Raw genomic sequence first — 15,703 nt, forward strand, 5'->3', positions numbered from 1 at the left:
ATATTTATATTAAAATATATTTTAATCATCTAGAATTCTATGATTTCTACAACAAATGTCAGCTTGATGTATAGTTCTGGAATACATCACGTGCTGTGACAGAAATGACTAGATGTTTCATTAGGGTGTTGGTCACATATGCAGCAAAGGGACTTCCTCACTCTGTGACAGTCACACAAGCGGGAGCACTGATATACAGCCTCACGTACATAACAGAAGCACTTATTATTCAGTCCGCACACCTTCCGTTAGATGGAGACACATACACTTGTGTCACTACGTACAAGCAGGTCTCCCTCATTGTCTCCCCTTCCAGATGCTCTCCTCCCCATTAACCATCTGTTTCTAGTTAGCTCATCACAGTAATTGAGTGGTGTGTAAGTATCAGCATCTCCCTTCTACAGTAGATCAGACATTGCTGTGTACTGTATGAATGAGGAATCCCCTTGGATATCCTTTATAAAATCATTTTCCCTGCCGTCAGTGCATCCTACCCTTCCTTGCACCATTCCATCTCACACAAGCTTCTTTGACTCATAACTTCCTTGTATACATTCCTTATATTCTTCATGAACTAACCAAAAATCATGCCTCAGCGAGCATGGTGACACAACTGCACCAATCTGTGGTCTCCACCTTAAGTGTATCCTCCTGTTGCACATACTCATGTATGCAGGCTGTGATTTTCTCCTTCTTTTCCATTACCTTCTGCGCTTATTGGATTTAACTCATTTGTTCTTTGTTATATCTCATTTGCCCTCCAGCACCATACCTTTACAGCTTTCTGTAGCCTGGGACTTTATCTTTTCATTCTCAATCTCTCCCTCTCCCCCTGTTCTGGCACTGTCTCAGCTGCCTCATCTCATACTGGCAGCTTTCCTCCAAAGAAGTGCCTTCCCATGGACACATCCAGGCTCAGCCCATTACAGAGCGACAGACAAATATTTAATGACCCCAAATAGCCCCTTTGTTTTGACCAGGATGTCCTGCAACTCTCTGAACTGCAATAGATCTGTGCAGCGTCAAAGAATTGTCATTCATATGAATGACGGATTTTGGCACCTGAGCAACCAGTACATTATTACTGCAGTATTTATCCTGCATGAATCTTACCCTGGTTTCATTGTCCTCTATATTTACATGATATGTTAGTTAGGTCTTTATTTGCAATTAATTTATTTTTGCTATTTCTAATTTTGCTTATTACATAGTATAACGGGAATCCTATATTTCTAGTAATATACAAGCTGTATGGTATTATAAAGCTGTATTCTCCCTGCGAGAAATCATCTAAGTCTGCGCTTCATGGTCATTTTAATCACTTTTATTATTCCTGTATCTCCACCCACCCTTGTCACTGCTCCAGACAGTCTCAGAGACCTGGAACTGTCAGGGGAGCCATTTCTCTGTCGATTGATCCAGACTCTATGATCAGATAGCGACAACGCTAATTTAAAACTTTATCTGCAGCACCCACAAACATACGTCTCTCACTTTTATATTCCTTAAAGTTAAACTTGTTGTTTTTTTTCCCTCTGTTTATCACTTGCCTGTGACTGGCTGTCTTTGACTGGCAGTTTAATTTATTTTTATTTCCTAACTGTTTTTTCCTCAGCAGAATCACCTGCCAGCATTTCTTATCGTATGCACTCCTATTTGCTTTCATTCTCCTGTTCATCAATATTTTTGACCTCCTTTCCTCTGGTTCCTTTCTCCCTCCTGGTCTCTCTCCCTCCCCTCTCTCGCTCTGTTCTGTCAGTATCACCAGACTCCAGCAAACAGTGGCAGAGCTGATCTCAACTCAGCATCCAGCCTGCTTCATCCTGGACACATTGCTTTCTTACATTCCCATCATACGCTTCCTATTTCATATGTCGATCCCCTGCCCACCTCTTTCTTCTTACCTCTCTCATATTTCTTGTTTAAATAATTATCAAAACTATACTTACTCATTAGCATTAACCTCTCTCTCCCCCATGCACTTTACCCTCCATCGTCACTTTCCTCTGCCTCTGTACACCATTTGCCTGTTTGGTCATCTGCCCTTCTCTCACTGCCTTATACTACTCACCTTGTAAATCTTTCTCCTCTGACACTGCCTGTACTACCTTTCCTTACCCCCTCCTCATTTGGCTTCACCTCATGGATATTCTGCAATGGTTATTTTTATACCTTGGTGTATTCTGCAGCTGGGTGCCTTGTTGTGGACACCCACAGCCATGTCGTATTCTTGCTCGAATTGGGCACACAGTTCGTCTTGGTGCCCTCTTACCCTTGGCTGGACAATCACAGACAAGAATCCAGAATGTTCTGTCACGCATCAGTCGCAGCAGTTTTCTTCCATACAACCTGAGTTTGGAGGTGGTTTCTGGAGCCCCAAGGGACAGGGACCCTGCCTCACTGGCACGATGGTTGTGCCAGGTGATAGTAGCCCAGGGGGTAGCTGCAGTGTTGGCATTCCCTCAATCACAGGAGGAGCTACTACAATTGGAATTCTTGTCAAGTTTCTTGGAGATCCCATTCCTCAGTATTCTGGATCAAGATCAGATCATACCACTGAACACTAAGGTAACTTATTAAAACCCGTTGGTCTAAAGTGCTATCACATGCGTTACATAAATTGACTGACCCCTGTATCGAAAATTAATGCTTAATGTACATGTAATATATCATGAAAAAATGTCAACTAATAATTTGAATGTAATCATTTACACTCATTCATACTACCATACTACATACATAAAATCTAGTGCTCTCCATCATCTAAGGATTGTTGGCATATCCTAGCGAACCCCACAAACATTGCTCAACTCACCTGTTCAATTCTCAAATCCCTTCTTTAGTATTATGTATATATAGTTTCCAGTCTGTTTGCTCTCATGTTTATTGGATAGTCATTGTACCATCCTCTAGCCAATCATAGCGCACAACAGTAAAAACCTTTATGGCTTCCTTGCAGTAAACAGCCAACCACAGGTGAAGGTCTACAGCATAAACAGGATAGCAGGTGCACCATACAACCATTCATATTTAAATGTATTATATATAATATATAAGGTTTTTAGCATAGTATTGGCCAATAATATAAGCCTGATGATGGTCTGTCTAGTAGTCAGTGCACAGATGTCAATGTACATAATTGTCATTATCCCAGGTAGTAAAAACAAACATTTTTAGCTAAACATTATAGTAATCCATTTTTGTAGTCTGTTTGCTCTCATAGCATAGCATTGGCCAATAATATACATACAACATTACATTTCATGTGTTCTGTGTCCTGTTTTCATTGTAAGTTACAGCTTTATTCTAAGCATGTGCAGAATGAACATGTTTCCATTAGTAATTCTATATATTTATTGAATGATTAGTGGAAATACGAGTGAATGGTTGAGAAATAAAATTAGAGTTTATTGGGTTTGTGCTGTAATGAAATACAATGCAACAGCCAAAGTGGGCAGAAATATGCTAAATTGGCAGTTGGGCATATTTATCAAGGAAAAAAAACTTTATTGCTGGGGGGGGGGAGAGTGTGTTTTTTCACCAGTGGTCTTTATTTTTGCTATGCTCAATACATGAAAGGGTTGGTTACCATGGCTTTCACTAGGAAAGCGTTCCCAATTTTATTCAACCAGTGTTGCGGCGATACCTATAACTCTATAGTTCTTCCTCTGTTATCTGCCATCTCAGTAGAAATCTTCACTGTTGACACTGACATGGGTAACTTGCCAGCTCAGTCTTTTCAGAATTGCACATGTGTGTGCCAGGTAGACAGCTCACAAATATGCAGCAGAGCTCAAAGCCCAGGTTTGAAATTACAGTACCACTGCTATGATAAAAACAACACATGTTCAAAATATAAAAACATGAAATAGTAGTATTATTAACCATTGGGAACAAAATCTTAAATAATTAAGCATTATTTTCCCTCTGTTATAGCCAACTGAAAATAGCACTAACAGAACAAGTGTTATGGCAGCACCTTTACATCGGCAATGCTCGCTAAACAGGCTTCCCCATGTAGAAAGAGAGGGAACCCTTTGTCAATCCTACTCTTTCAGTGCAGACAGTCCCAGCGAAATGGTAAATGAACCTTTCAGGGCCACTTTCAGCACCTCACCTTAGTACTCAGCTGGCCTAGAGATGTTTTTTTGACAAATTGTGTTGATAAGCCATAGCCTTTTAATAAGACAAACTGCTTAATGTATTGGTTTGTGCATGTCTTCCTGAAAGTTTTGCTACATGCCTTTTTAACTAAAGCACAAAGAAAAGCAAAACTGTGATGTATCCAGAGTTATTTCTTCAGCAATGGAAGGTTTGGTTTATTCCATAACAGCTTGATTAAGTTTTTGCACTTATAACAAGAATTTTAATCGGTATTTTTCAATCTCCTGAGAATTATATCATCATCGATTCAATACCCAGAATTATTGCCAAGGGGCAAGCAGTATGAGCAGCTGATGATCTGCTTCCAAAGCCACTGACAGCAAGGCAATATTAGATGAGGTGTAGAAAAGATTGCACTCCAAAATGGCAATACCTTGTTATTTTATGTTGTCTGCAAATAAACAAATGATGAGTAATAACGACTGAAATAGTATGCAAATATCTAGTGCTAAATTAAATAGTGTCAGCATTGTTGTGGTGTCTACACTTCGCAAGGAAAGCCCTCACTCCATAAAACTCCATTGGCCAATTGAGGTGGATGATGTAAATTGGTCTATCTGCAAATCACCACAGGACTCAAGAGCAGCACTTCCTGTATGATAAAACTCTTCCTGTGCTGCAAACCACATACAGCATACATCTACAGGTGACACTACCAAAAAGGAGTTTGCACTGCACCTCAGTTGTTTTGGAGAAAAGACCCAGTGTTCAGTCAATTTCTGATAGAAAAAATAAGGTTTCTGTCAGAAACTATTTATTCTATCCTTTATGTTTTCTGATACAAGCCATATTTTAAAGGTTTCTATAAAAAAAAAACATGTATTCTATAATGTCTCTATTGCATCCTAGAAATTGATAGAATGATTGGTTGCTATGGTCAACATCACTACTTTTCATTTTTAGAAGCTTTTGTAAATATTAGTAAATATACCCCTAATGCTGTGTACACACGGTCCGATTTCCTTTCCGATGTTGACGATATAGTCTACATCGGATCAGCATCGGATCAACATCGGATGCAGATTGCAAGGGTTTTAACCCTTGCGATCCCGATGCGCGTTCATGTATCGGAAGCCAGAAAGTCTTGGCTGCCTTGTCTATATAGTGCAGATCTGCACTATATAGTCAAGATAGGATGCAAATCGGATGTGCCTTAAGATCCTATCCACGATCCTATCTGATCAGATCGTGGATAGGATCTTAAGGCACATCTAACGTGTGTACACACCATTAGAGTTATTGTATACCAGTAACTTGGGTTAAACATCATCATTTGAATGCAATATGTGAAATATGTACATTTCTAATGGTTCAATCAGCTAAACAGAGGCTCCAACTGCAAAGTTGTAAGTAACAAGTACATTTGAGTAAAACGCTTTATGTACTTTGAGAGATATTTACTGTGCAGCTGAAGAACAGGTGAAAACTTGCATTGTTAAATAAATATAAATGGTCTCTTGGACATCAGAACATTACCTCGTGCGCACATGAGTAGTTTTGATCACCATTTATGGCAGCTGGTATATCTATGCTTTAGAAGTTTTGTAATTAACTTTCTAGACATTTTTTGATATGTTTGGTAACTAACAAGCATCTTGTACTTTTTAGAATTCTTTTCATCTGCAAATGGATACTCAAAGTTCTGTGGATTCCCTCATGGAAATTTTGAGCAGTGTCTTACAAAATAGTAGCTGGGAGGAACTGAAGGTAATCACCTGCCATCCAAGGGAAAGTACAAGCATACTTGACTTTTTGACTACAAACACTAGCATAGTGACACGAGACATCATCAGCCTTCACTCGTTGAGTGATTCTGCCATAGGAACCTACTTGCGTCATCATTTTAAAGCTATAAGGGACTCTCAGATTCCAATGCTTCTTTATGGATGTGATGCCCAACGATCCTCCTTAGTGTTCCAAGCATCTAGGGACTGTGGGTTGGAACCAAATGAGTTTCACTGGATGGTCGGACAACCTCTCAACGTGAAAGAGATGCAGACAGATGGTATGCCCCCTGGGCTGCTGGCTTATGGAGAAGTCAGCCGGCCAAGTTTGGAAAAGTTTATAAGAGATGCAGTTGGACTAGTAACCAGGGCAATAACAAGAGCAGTGCAGATAAGACCAGACCTTGCACTTATTCAGACCATGGTGAATTGCAATGACAAACAGACATTACAAAGTGAATCTTCCGGCACGTACCTCTTCAGGTAAGATGTTATCTCTACTGGATGATGGGAAAGCACTGTGCTCTCAGGGGCACTACAGATATTTGGGCAGATTTATTAAATCTTAAAAAAAGAGATAAACACAAGGGTAATAAAGAGTGATACATGTCCAGCCAATCAGCTCCTAGATGCAATTTTCAAACACAGCCTATAACATGTCAGTTAGGAGCTGATTGGCTGGACATTTATCACTCTTTATCACTTTCGCATTTATCTCTTTTTAAGGCTTTATACATCTGCCCCATTATTCATTAAGATACAGAACATACAGTAGATTCACCTTTACCTATAGAAGTCAAATATTCATAAAGGCACGTCTACAACTCTAAAGGTTTTTCCTTTGCATACCCAATATAATGCATCAGACCCATAAACATATTTAAAACACAAAAAGGGCACTTACTACATAAAAGTCATAAGAATATATATTTTTGATACTTTTATCTTTTTTTTTATTCATGTGCCCTTCATACTGTGGGGGGGTATTCAATCCCAGGTCATGACTGTCGATCCGTCCCGACAGCCACGACCCTGGCTGGTTTTCGTTTTGCTTGACCGCATATTGCCAGGAGGGATTCAATGTCCTGCCTGACGATCAGTGAAAGGGGGGCCTGTCCGCGTAAACAAATGTAGATTGTTGAGATTCGTCCGTGATCGTGACAATTCACGGTTGTTATTGACAAAACGGGCATGACAGCTTTTAAAGTCGGGCCCGTTCTGTCGAGCTGCCTCTTCAATGCTGTCGGGCAAGAAAGCATTGAAAAGGTGCCCACCTTTATTTCCCCCATTGGAAATAGCGGCAGGGATTGAATACCCCCCTGTATCTTTCCTAATTATGTGTGCCTTATATAGCACAAAGAAAAGCCTCACCAGTGGGGGAAAAATGTATATTGGGGCACAGAAAATTGAAAATAGCGTTTTCCTTGATTTTTGTATTTTATGTGTTTTGGTCCTTATTTATTTACTTAGGTATAACTTTTTTAATTTTGTATCTAATTTTTTTTAGACGTGTTTCCCTTTAATTGCGCTCAGCAAGGTCACATTGATAGAAATAGCACTAACAAACATAATTGAGAGGGGGGAAAAAAAAAAAGGGAAAGAAAGGGAAGGGAAAAGAGGAGAGCACTGAAGAACACTATAGAGAGTTAAAGTAATTGGTTCCACGTTAATATATAATAGTAAGATAAAGAAAATATGTATATCAAACACCTGTTAAAAATCACTATAAAGTAAAGTTGGATATATTTTGGGAAAATAGGCCGAAAAGGTATTTGGAATAGTTAAACCAGGATCAAGTGGATAATTAGAGGGGAAGTTGGTAAAGTAGATGGTCAAAGCACAGAAAGGTAACAAAATAAAAAAAGAGCATTCTAATGTAGGTGAGACCATGTGGTTAGGTAAATGCGTTATTATGATATATTGTATTGGTTGCAAGTAGTGTAAGTGTTTGTGTACGGTATTGTCTATATATTATGTGATGTTAAATGTATATGTCTTGTCTATTCTTGTTTTTAAAAATTACCAAATAAAAATGAATAAAAAAAAAAAAAAAAGAAAAGCCTCACCAGTGAGTCCCACTTAAGAGTTTGAGAACCAATATTCTACAGTGACTTCTAAAGAAATGTTAAGCATTAATTAACATATTTTCTATTCACTATAGGTTTTTGTCCAATACATCGTTCTCTGGTCAAACAGGTGAAGTGTATGTAACAAGAAATAATATGGTCCACACTGATCACCACTACAAGATATGGAGCCTGGTGCGTGATTCTCTAGGAGATCCCACGTGGGTGACTGTTGGGAGCTGGCATGAAGGAAAAATGGAAATAGAGGAGGGTTTGTGGCAGAGCCGCATACAAAAAAGAGAACAAGTATCAGTGGTGACGCAACGTACAAAGCTCAGAGTGGTAACTCTTGTTGAACATCCCTTTGTTTTCACTCGAAGTGTGGATGCTGATGGCAGTTGCCCAGCTGGTCAAATGTGTCTGGATCCACGGACAAATAACTCAGCCTTGCTAGATATTTTATTTGAGGAGCTTAATTCACCAAACGGATCTGTGCCACTAAAATACAAAACTTGTTGTTATGGCTACTGTATTGACTTATTAGAAAAGCTGTCGGAGGATCTTGGATTTGAATTTGAGCTGTATATTGTTGGAGATGGCAAATATGGTGCACGGAAAGGTGACCGTTGGACAGGACTAGTTGGAGACCTCCTGAGTGGAGCAGCTCACATGGCTGTTTCCTCCTTTAGTATAAATTCAGCACGAAGCACGGTTGTAGACTTCACTAGCCCATTCTATTCCACCAGTCTTGGCATCTTGGTGCGCATGCGAGACACTGCCTCCCCAATTGGGGCCTTTATGTGGCCACTACACTGGTCTATGTGGGTGGGGATATTTGTGGCCTTGCATATCACTGCACTATTTCTTACATTCTATGAATGGAAGAGTCCTTTTGGGATGACCCCACATGGACGTAACAGAGTGAAGGTTTTTTCATACTCTTCTGCCCTCAATTTATGCTATGCCATTCTCTTTGGAAGGACAGTATCAAGTAAAACCCCAAAATGTTGCACAGGCAGAGTTCTCATGAACCTCTGGGCTATTTTTTGCCTACTTGTACTGTCCAGCTACACTGCAAATCTGGCAGCAGTTATGGTGGGAGAGAAGACTTTTGAGGCTTTGTCAGGAATCCATGACCCAAAGGTGGGTATGTTCATTACAGTGCCTTTAGCTATTTTATTTATATTCCACAAATGATAACAAAATAAAATCAGTTTTAAAAGTGTATAGATTGGGATGTTCACAGGCCTACAAAACTGATTCATTTATTATAACAATTCTCAAGAAGGAATACATACGGGTGCCCGGCATCCAGGATGCCAATGCCGGCATTCCGATAAGGGATTCCTGACATCGGTCCGGTAATTATAACCAAAAAATAAATACTTAAAAAGTATAATAAGGCGCAAATTTAAATATCAATTAAATACTAATAATAACAATAATTAAATAATGACCACAGCTGTTAGGCTGCTCCCAAAAAAGATTACTATGAATCTAAATTACCAAAAAGAACTCAGAGAGCGCACTGTGTTGATCTAATGACAGAATTAATTCACTTACAAAAGTATATAACCTAATTAAATGACATACACATAAAAATTGGTATAATAAATAAAAAACACAATTTATCACACATTCTGAGACATTCTTGAATGTCTCAGGCACAAATTGTAGCTTCCTTGACGTGTTTCTCCATCCTTATAGCATTGATGGTTTCCTCAGCTACAATTTGTGCTTGAGACATCCAATTATCCTTCCACCAACTTTAAACACCATTGGGACTGCCTCTCCTTTTTGCTTTTCCCTTGGAAATATCTGCACGCACAACTGCACTTGTTTGGAGACCTGCGGCAATCCTCAGTGCACTAATACCGGCACCTGGTGAGTGACATCCAACTCTTTAACAGCAGAGAGGTACACCTTACGGAGGCTCCTAGCATCGGCTCCCAGTCCACCGGAGCCACGCTGGTCAACAGCGGATCCATGGCCTTCTTACCCTTCAGCTGCTCCACTGCTGTGTCTTCTCCTGGCACCGGCTCCCCCTCATTCGGAGCAACGCCGGAGGAAGCGGACACCTACACAGTGACTATACCATTGTATCACCAGCCGGTAATTTAATACTCACCATCTTAGTGCAATCTGCATCTATCTCATCATTGATATAAGTTACAAACTTACATATGCAAGAGTACCGTTTAACACCCCCCTTTTTTTTTACATCAATATTGCAATACATTCTTGGCGTTTTGAAAGTCATCTATAACTCTATTTATTTCAATGGACGCTGAAAGTGTAAAAAAATGGGTTTGAGGCACCCAGAAGTCAGCTATAAATAATTGGATATTTAAGTGGCGGATGTTGGCTATTATGAATTATTGAATGAATTATAAATTGTGTTTTTTTATTTATTATAACAATTTTTATGTGTATGTCATTTAATTAGGTTATATATTTTTTTAAATGAATAAATTCAACACAGTGCGCTCTCTGATTTCTTAGGTTCTTTTCGGTAATTATACCCCCCCTGCCCCTACATACCTATCCCTCCCTCCCCATAGCCTAACCCTAATTGACCTCCCTGCAGCCCAACTCTAACGCTCCCCGCTAGTGCCTAACCCTCCCTGCAGTACCCTGCTAATGCCTAAACCCTCACCCACCCAGCCTAATGCCAACCATCCGCATACTTTTTGCCGTGGTTGGCATTCTCAGTCAGGATTCCAGCATAGCCATTCTGACTGCTAGCACCCTGACAGCTGGGATGCTAATTTAATTTCCTCAAGAACTATCCAGTCTTTACCAAAGCTAATAAGCTTTTAAACTGAAATATTTAATCTCAGTAGACAGTAACCCCAAAATGTTCATGCATAGAGATAACATACATTGCTTCGTCTTACTATGACCCATTATTTTTGCTCTGTTTCTAAATGTAAAATTGTAATTATTTCCTCCGCTCTAGTAGAAACAGTGTCGTAACTACAACATTGCGGGCCCCAAATCTTGAAATAATCGCCCCCCAAGGGGCGGGAGAGAGAAAAAGGGGTGTCAGGGGCTGAGAGAAAGAGAAAGTTTTTTTTCCACGGAAAATAAAGGAATGAGAGAGAGAGAGACATGGGGTTAATTTACTAAGATGGAGGATCTGTTAAAGATGGGATGTTGCCCAATCAAGGTGCTAAATAAATAAGAAGTAGGATATGATTGGTTGCGATGGGAGATCTTCAATAGAACTTCCATCTTTATAAACTTACCCTATAGTGTCAGGTAGAGAGAGAAAGAGAATAGCAAGAATGTTAGAGAGAAAGGGGCTTGACTAAAGCACAGGACAGGGGGCGTAGGCATAGACAGAGTCCTACAGATAGATGTGGGCATGGACAGGCAGGCAGATGGACAGAGCACCATATGGGGGCATAGATGGATGAACGGGAGGGGCATAGACAGACAGATGAACAGATGAAGCACCATATGGGGAGTATAGATGGCACCATATGGGGGGTAGAGGTGGAAGGATGGGAGGGGGCATAAGGGGATAGATGGATGGAAAGGAGGAGGCAAAGATGGACAGACAGATACAGCACCATATGGGGTAAAGATGGACAAACAGGAGGGGGCATAGATGGACAAACGGACAGATAGAGCACATATGGGGCTATAGAGGGACAGACGGGAGGGAGAAAAGACGGGGGTATGGGCGGGAAGACAGAGTACCATATGGGGGTATAGATGGACAGGCAGACAGACAAGAGAGGCCATAGACGGACTAATGAAATGGGGGCATAGACTGATGAGAGATGGCATAGATGGGCGGATAAGAGAAAACATAGACAGATGGAGAGATGAGAGGAGGCAGACATGGCCAAAACTTCTAACTATACAGGGTGCAAGGGATTCAGCTGTTATTGAGCTTAGCAGCTTTGGAGGATCCTGAAGGCAATCCCATTGCATAAAGAAGTTGAAAATCCCGAGTCGGACGGTAACCCAAAGTACGCTGGGGCAGGATAGGGTTAGGCCAGAGAACTGAAGGGTTAGGTTTAGGCACTAGGAGAAAAATTAGGTTAGGGTTAAGTTATGGGGCGGGGGGGGGGATTAGGTTTAGGTCGTTTGAAGGGGGTGGGTCAGTATTTTGACTGCCAGAATCCTCACCACCAGGATATCGCATGTATCCCTACCAGATTCTCTCTCTGGAGTGATGAGTGAATACCACAGACACACAGACATTCAGCATACTTATTAGGAAAATCTGCTACTACGGGGCATGAATTGCAATTCCATAATGCCCTTTATACTGCACGGCGCTGTCCAGGCAGTTGGCTCCCTGCGTTTGCCTATGCTGGCGGTATGGGTAGGAAAACATGGGTAAGAATTATTCTACTGTTATTAGTCTCCTAATAGGCTGTGTCTAATAAGTATTTCTCTGTTATTACAGCTCCATCATCCTTCTCAGGGCTTCCGCTTTGGCACAGTTTGGGAGAGCAGTGCAGAACAATATATTAAAAAAAGTTTCCCTGAAATTCACAACTACATGCGAAGGTTCAGCGTCCCATCCACATCAGATGGAGTCCACATGTTAAAGTGAGGAGGCATTTCAGTGACAGGGTGGGCACAACTGTTAGATCATTTAAAATGATGTTTGGGGCATCCAGTTTTTCAAGCTGAGCATTATAAAGCAGGTTTTTCTCTGTAATCAGTGATATAATTACAGCATTATCTCGCCATACTGTAGTTAACATTTTACTACCACTTCTCGAGACCCTTTTAAAATGTAGGATTTTTTTTATTGATTTTTTTACTATTAGTTATTTATAGAATAATCAAAATGGAAACTCTTACTTTACAGAACAAGAGCAGTGGTACTGTACTTTTGGTCATTATTAAGAAATGGAAATTGTTCACAAAATATAAACACTGTAACTGTACTCAGCACACTAAACAAGAGAAGTGACACTCATACTGGGATTATCAATAGGACCATATATATGGTAAATACACAACTGAAACAAGTAAAATGGTACTATGTAGATTTCCATACATACTAATCACGGATATTTTTATTACATAGCTTGTCAGAGGGGTGGTACTGGGCATACTTACAATTAAACAGTAAATGCTAGCCAGCCAACGTATAGAAAAAATGTATTTGTACTGTGCTTTTTTTATTACTATAAGGGTCTGGTTGTTAGACATATGTTTTTGCTAGAGACATAATGAGCAAGCATGCATGCCATAAGAAGTAGCACTGTCCTGATGATGATCATGCATACATAATTACATACAGCATATAGAACTAGAAATGAGGCGCTAGGCAGATGATTGATATTTTCCAACTCTTCCGGAATGGCCGGGAGAATCCAGAGGGACTCTCCAGTCTTTCAACAGTGTTGACCAATCTTCCACTGGCGACTGCTTCCCTACTGGCGTGAGCAGACTAGAGATTGGATGATGCAATTAGCATTGATTTTAAGAATCTAGTCCCACAAGGACATAGTTGCGGTACCATACCGCACCCATTGTAGTGCCAAATTGAAACCAGTCACGGGTATGAATGGCTTGCCGTGAATATTGCCCCAGTGAATAGGCACATGCAAATAATCACACACCATGATCCATAGCAAATTCATTGTACAGTACAATGGCAGGGGTGACATTTTTCACTCAGTCATGTATAGCTGCTGCCGCGATGCATGTACGGATGCACCATGTCAACAATGAGGGGGTACATAATTGTACCTATAGAAATATTCTACATATATATGAGGTATTCAGTTTAGTGTGATGGCTGCAAAGTGCTTCAAGTAGGCACAATGCGGCTAATTTATATATCTTTAAAACTTGTGCTATAATGGCGATCCTTTGACGTAGACCAATACAGGGTCAAATTCACACCCCATTATTATATAAGAATACATAATAATAGCAAAAATTATAATACCAGGTTAATCGCCACATTGCAAATTAGACTCCAGTACCTCATCAATATTGGATCAGTTACTTTGATCTGCAAATCCTGTCTTGCTTATACACGCTCTTCATTTCTCTCTCCACATGGTATAGGCTGAGCTCCAATACTTTCCACTTTTGGCATGTAAATACAGTAGCAAAAGATATGGATGATTCCAAATCTACTTCTGGTCTAACTTTCTCCACCCTGCATCCTATCCAGAGAGAGCCCCATACTCTGTCAGTAAAGTACAGGAGACAGATACCTTTAGAGAGTGACTGTATCTCTTTACAATTGTTACACATTCTCGCTTACCAGGAGCTGCCCTTAGTATTCTAGGGCTCCCACTATGTGTGGCTCCAGTATGCCTGCTAAAGCCGTATGTGACTCAGTCAGACACCTGCTATGTGTATAAATATATGCAATGGCCAAAAGCAATTACAGTACACAAGAAAAAGCATGCATGCATAATAGTAGGTACATATATATATATATATATATATATATATATATTTATATTTATATATATATACATATACATACACATACACATACACACATGCATGGCTAACAACACAATACAAGTATCCAGCAATCTAAATCCATATTTTTATATCTATCTATCTATCTATCTATCTATCTATATCTATCATATCACAGCATATAACATTATGAAGTGAAGCAAATATACTAATATTATACAGTAATATATATTTTACTGCATTAATAGAACATAAATCACATTATTACTGCATTCCTTTCATGACTCATTTTATAGCTATATAAAATCAAAATGCAATTATATGTTTTATTTTTTAGAACGGACCCTCCAACGCTAAATGCTTTCATCATGGACAAGGCTTTGTTGGATTATGAGGTGTCCATAGACTCAGACTGCAAATTGCTGACTGTGGGAAAACCCTTTGCCATAGAAGGTAACACAAGGTGGAAGTATAGGATGGCAAAATATAAATTATGTCTAACACCATAGAAGACTTTAAGCATGTCTTTCAATTTCTACACAGGTTATGGGATTGGTCTTCCCCAAAACTCTGCGCTAACCTCTAATATATCAGAGTTTATCAGCCGTTACAAATCATCTGGGTTCATGGACACACTGCATGACAAGTGGTACAAAATGGTGCCCTGTGGGAAACGAGTGTTTGCGGTGACCGAGGTAATGATATATCAAATTCTATCCTAGTCAGTGTTTAAGGTCACCCAGCTTACTAGCCATATAATTAAGATACCACTGATTAAATCAGGACCATGTAATTAGTTATTAAATATTTTCAAATAAAAGCTGATCTAATAGATACGTTATTAGCAATAACAAATGGTAATTAAGAAATAAAATTATGTGGTGGCCGGTGCACGAAGAAATGAATCAGTCTCACCTTGTTTCTTCGGACGCACACAGGTTCGTCAGTTCTTCGACTATCCGGCAGGTAGGAGATGTACACTTCAATGAAAGAGACACGGTAGTTGCGGAATGCCTTAAGTTTATTCAAAACCGGGTGTAGCGTCCTACCACTGACCCCCTCGGCTGAACAGTACTGGCGAATACTAAGGCACGTTGGTGAAACAATAACCAAACAATGAAATAAGCTGGTAAAGCGTACCTATAGACACGACCGTTAGGAAGTATAATTGAATAAATGCCACGTAATTGTATGTCTAGCTGACTAGTGGCACGAACAGCCTAACTTACACGTTACCCCCAAACTCACCCAGATCTAGAAGCTTCTAGTGTCTGAGATACCGTACCTCGCTCGGGGTCAAACACCCCTGCTTTTCTCTTACTACTGGGTCAG

At 40.0% G+C, this 15,703-nt stretch overlaps 1 protein-coding gene across 1 annotated transcript in view; it reads left to right on the plus strand.

Annotated features, from left to right (window-relative positions):
• Window positions 1-653: 653 nt before the first annotated feature.
• Window positions 654-15,703, plus strand: part of GRIN3B (glutamate ionotropic receptor NMDA type subunit 3B) — a 35,068-nt gene continuing 20,018 nt past the window's right edge. Inside the window, exons 1-6 of the mRNA XM_083182251.1 lie at window positions 654-2,568; window positions 5,773-6,371; window positions 8,050-9,097; window positions 12,378-12,523; window positions 14,709-14,824; window positions 14,915-15,066. Coding sequence (XP_083038377.1) covers window positions 2,143-2,568; window positions 5,773-6,371; window positions 8,050-9,097; window positions 12,378-12,523; window positions 14,709-14,824; window positions 14,915-15,066 — 2,487 coding nt within the window. The 5' untranslated portion in view covers window positions 654-2,142. The remainder of the gene's footprint in view (window positions 2,569-5,772; window positions 6,372-8,049; window positions 9,098-12,377; window positions 12,524-14,708; window positions 14,825-14,914; window positions 15,067-15,703) is intronic.

The sequence above is a fragment of the Crinia signifera genome, chromosome 1 (assembly GCF_055691185.1).
Source record: "Crinia signifera chromosome 1, ASM5569118v1, whole genome shotgun sequence".
Classification (NCBI taxonomy): domain Eukaryota; kingdom Metazoa; phylum Chordata; class Amphibia; order Anura; family Myobatrachidae; genus Crinia; species Crinia signifera.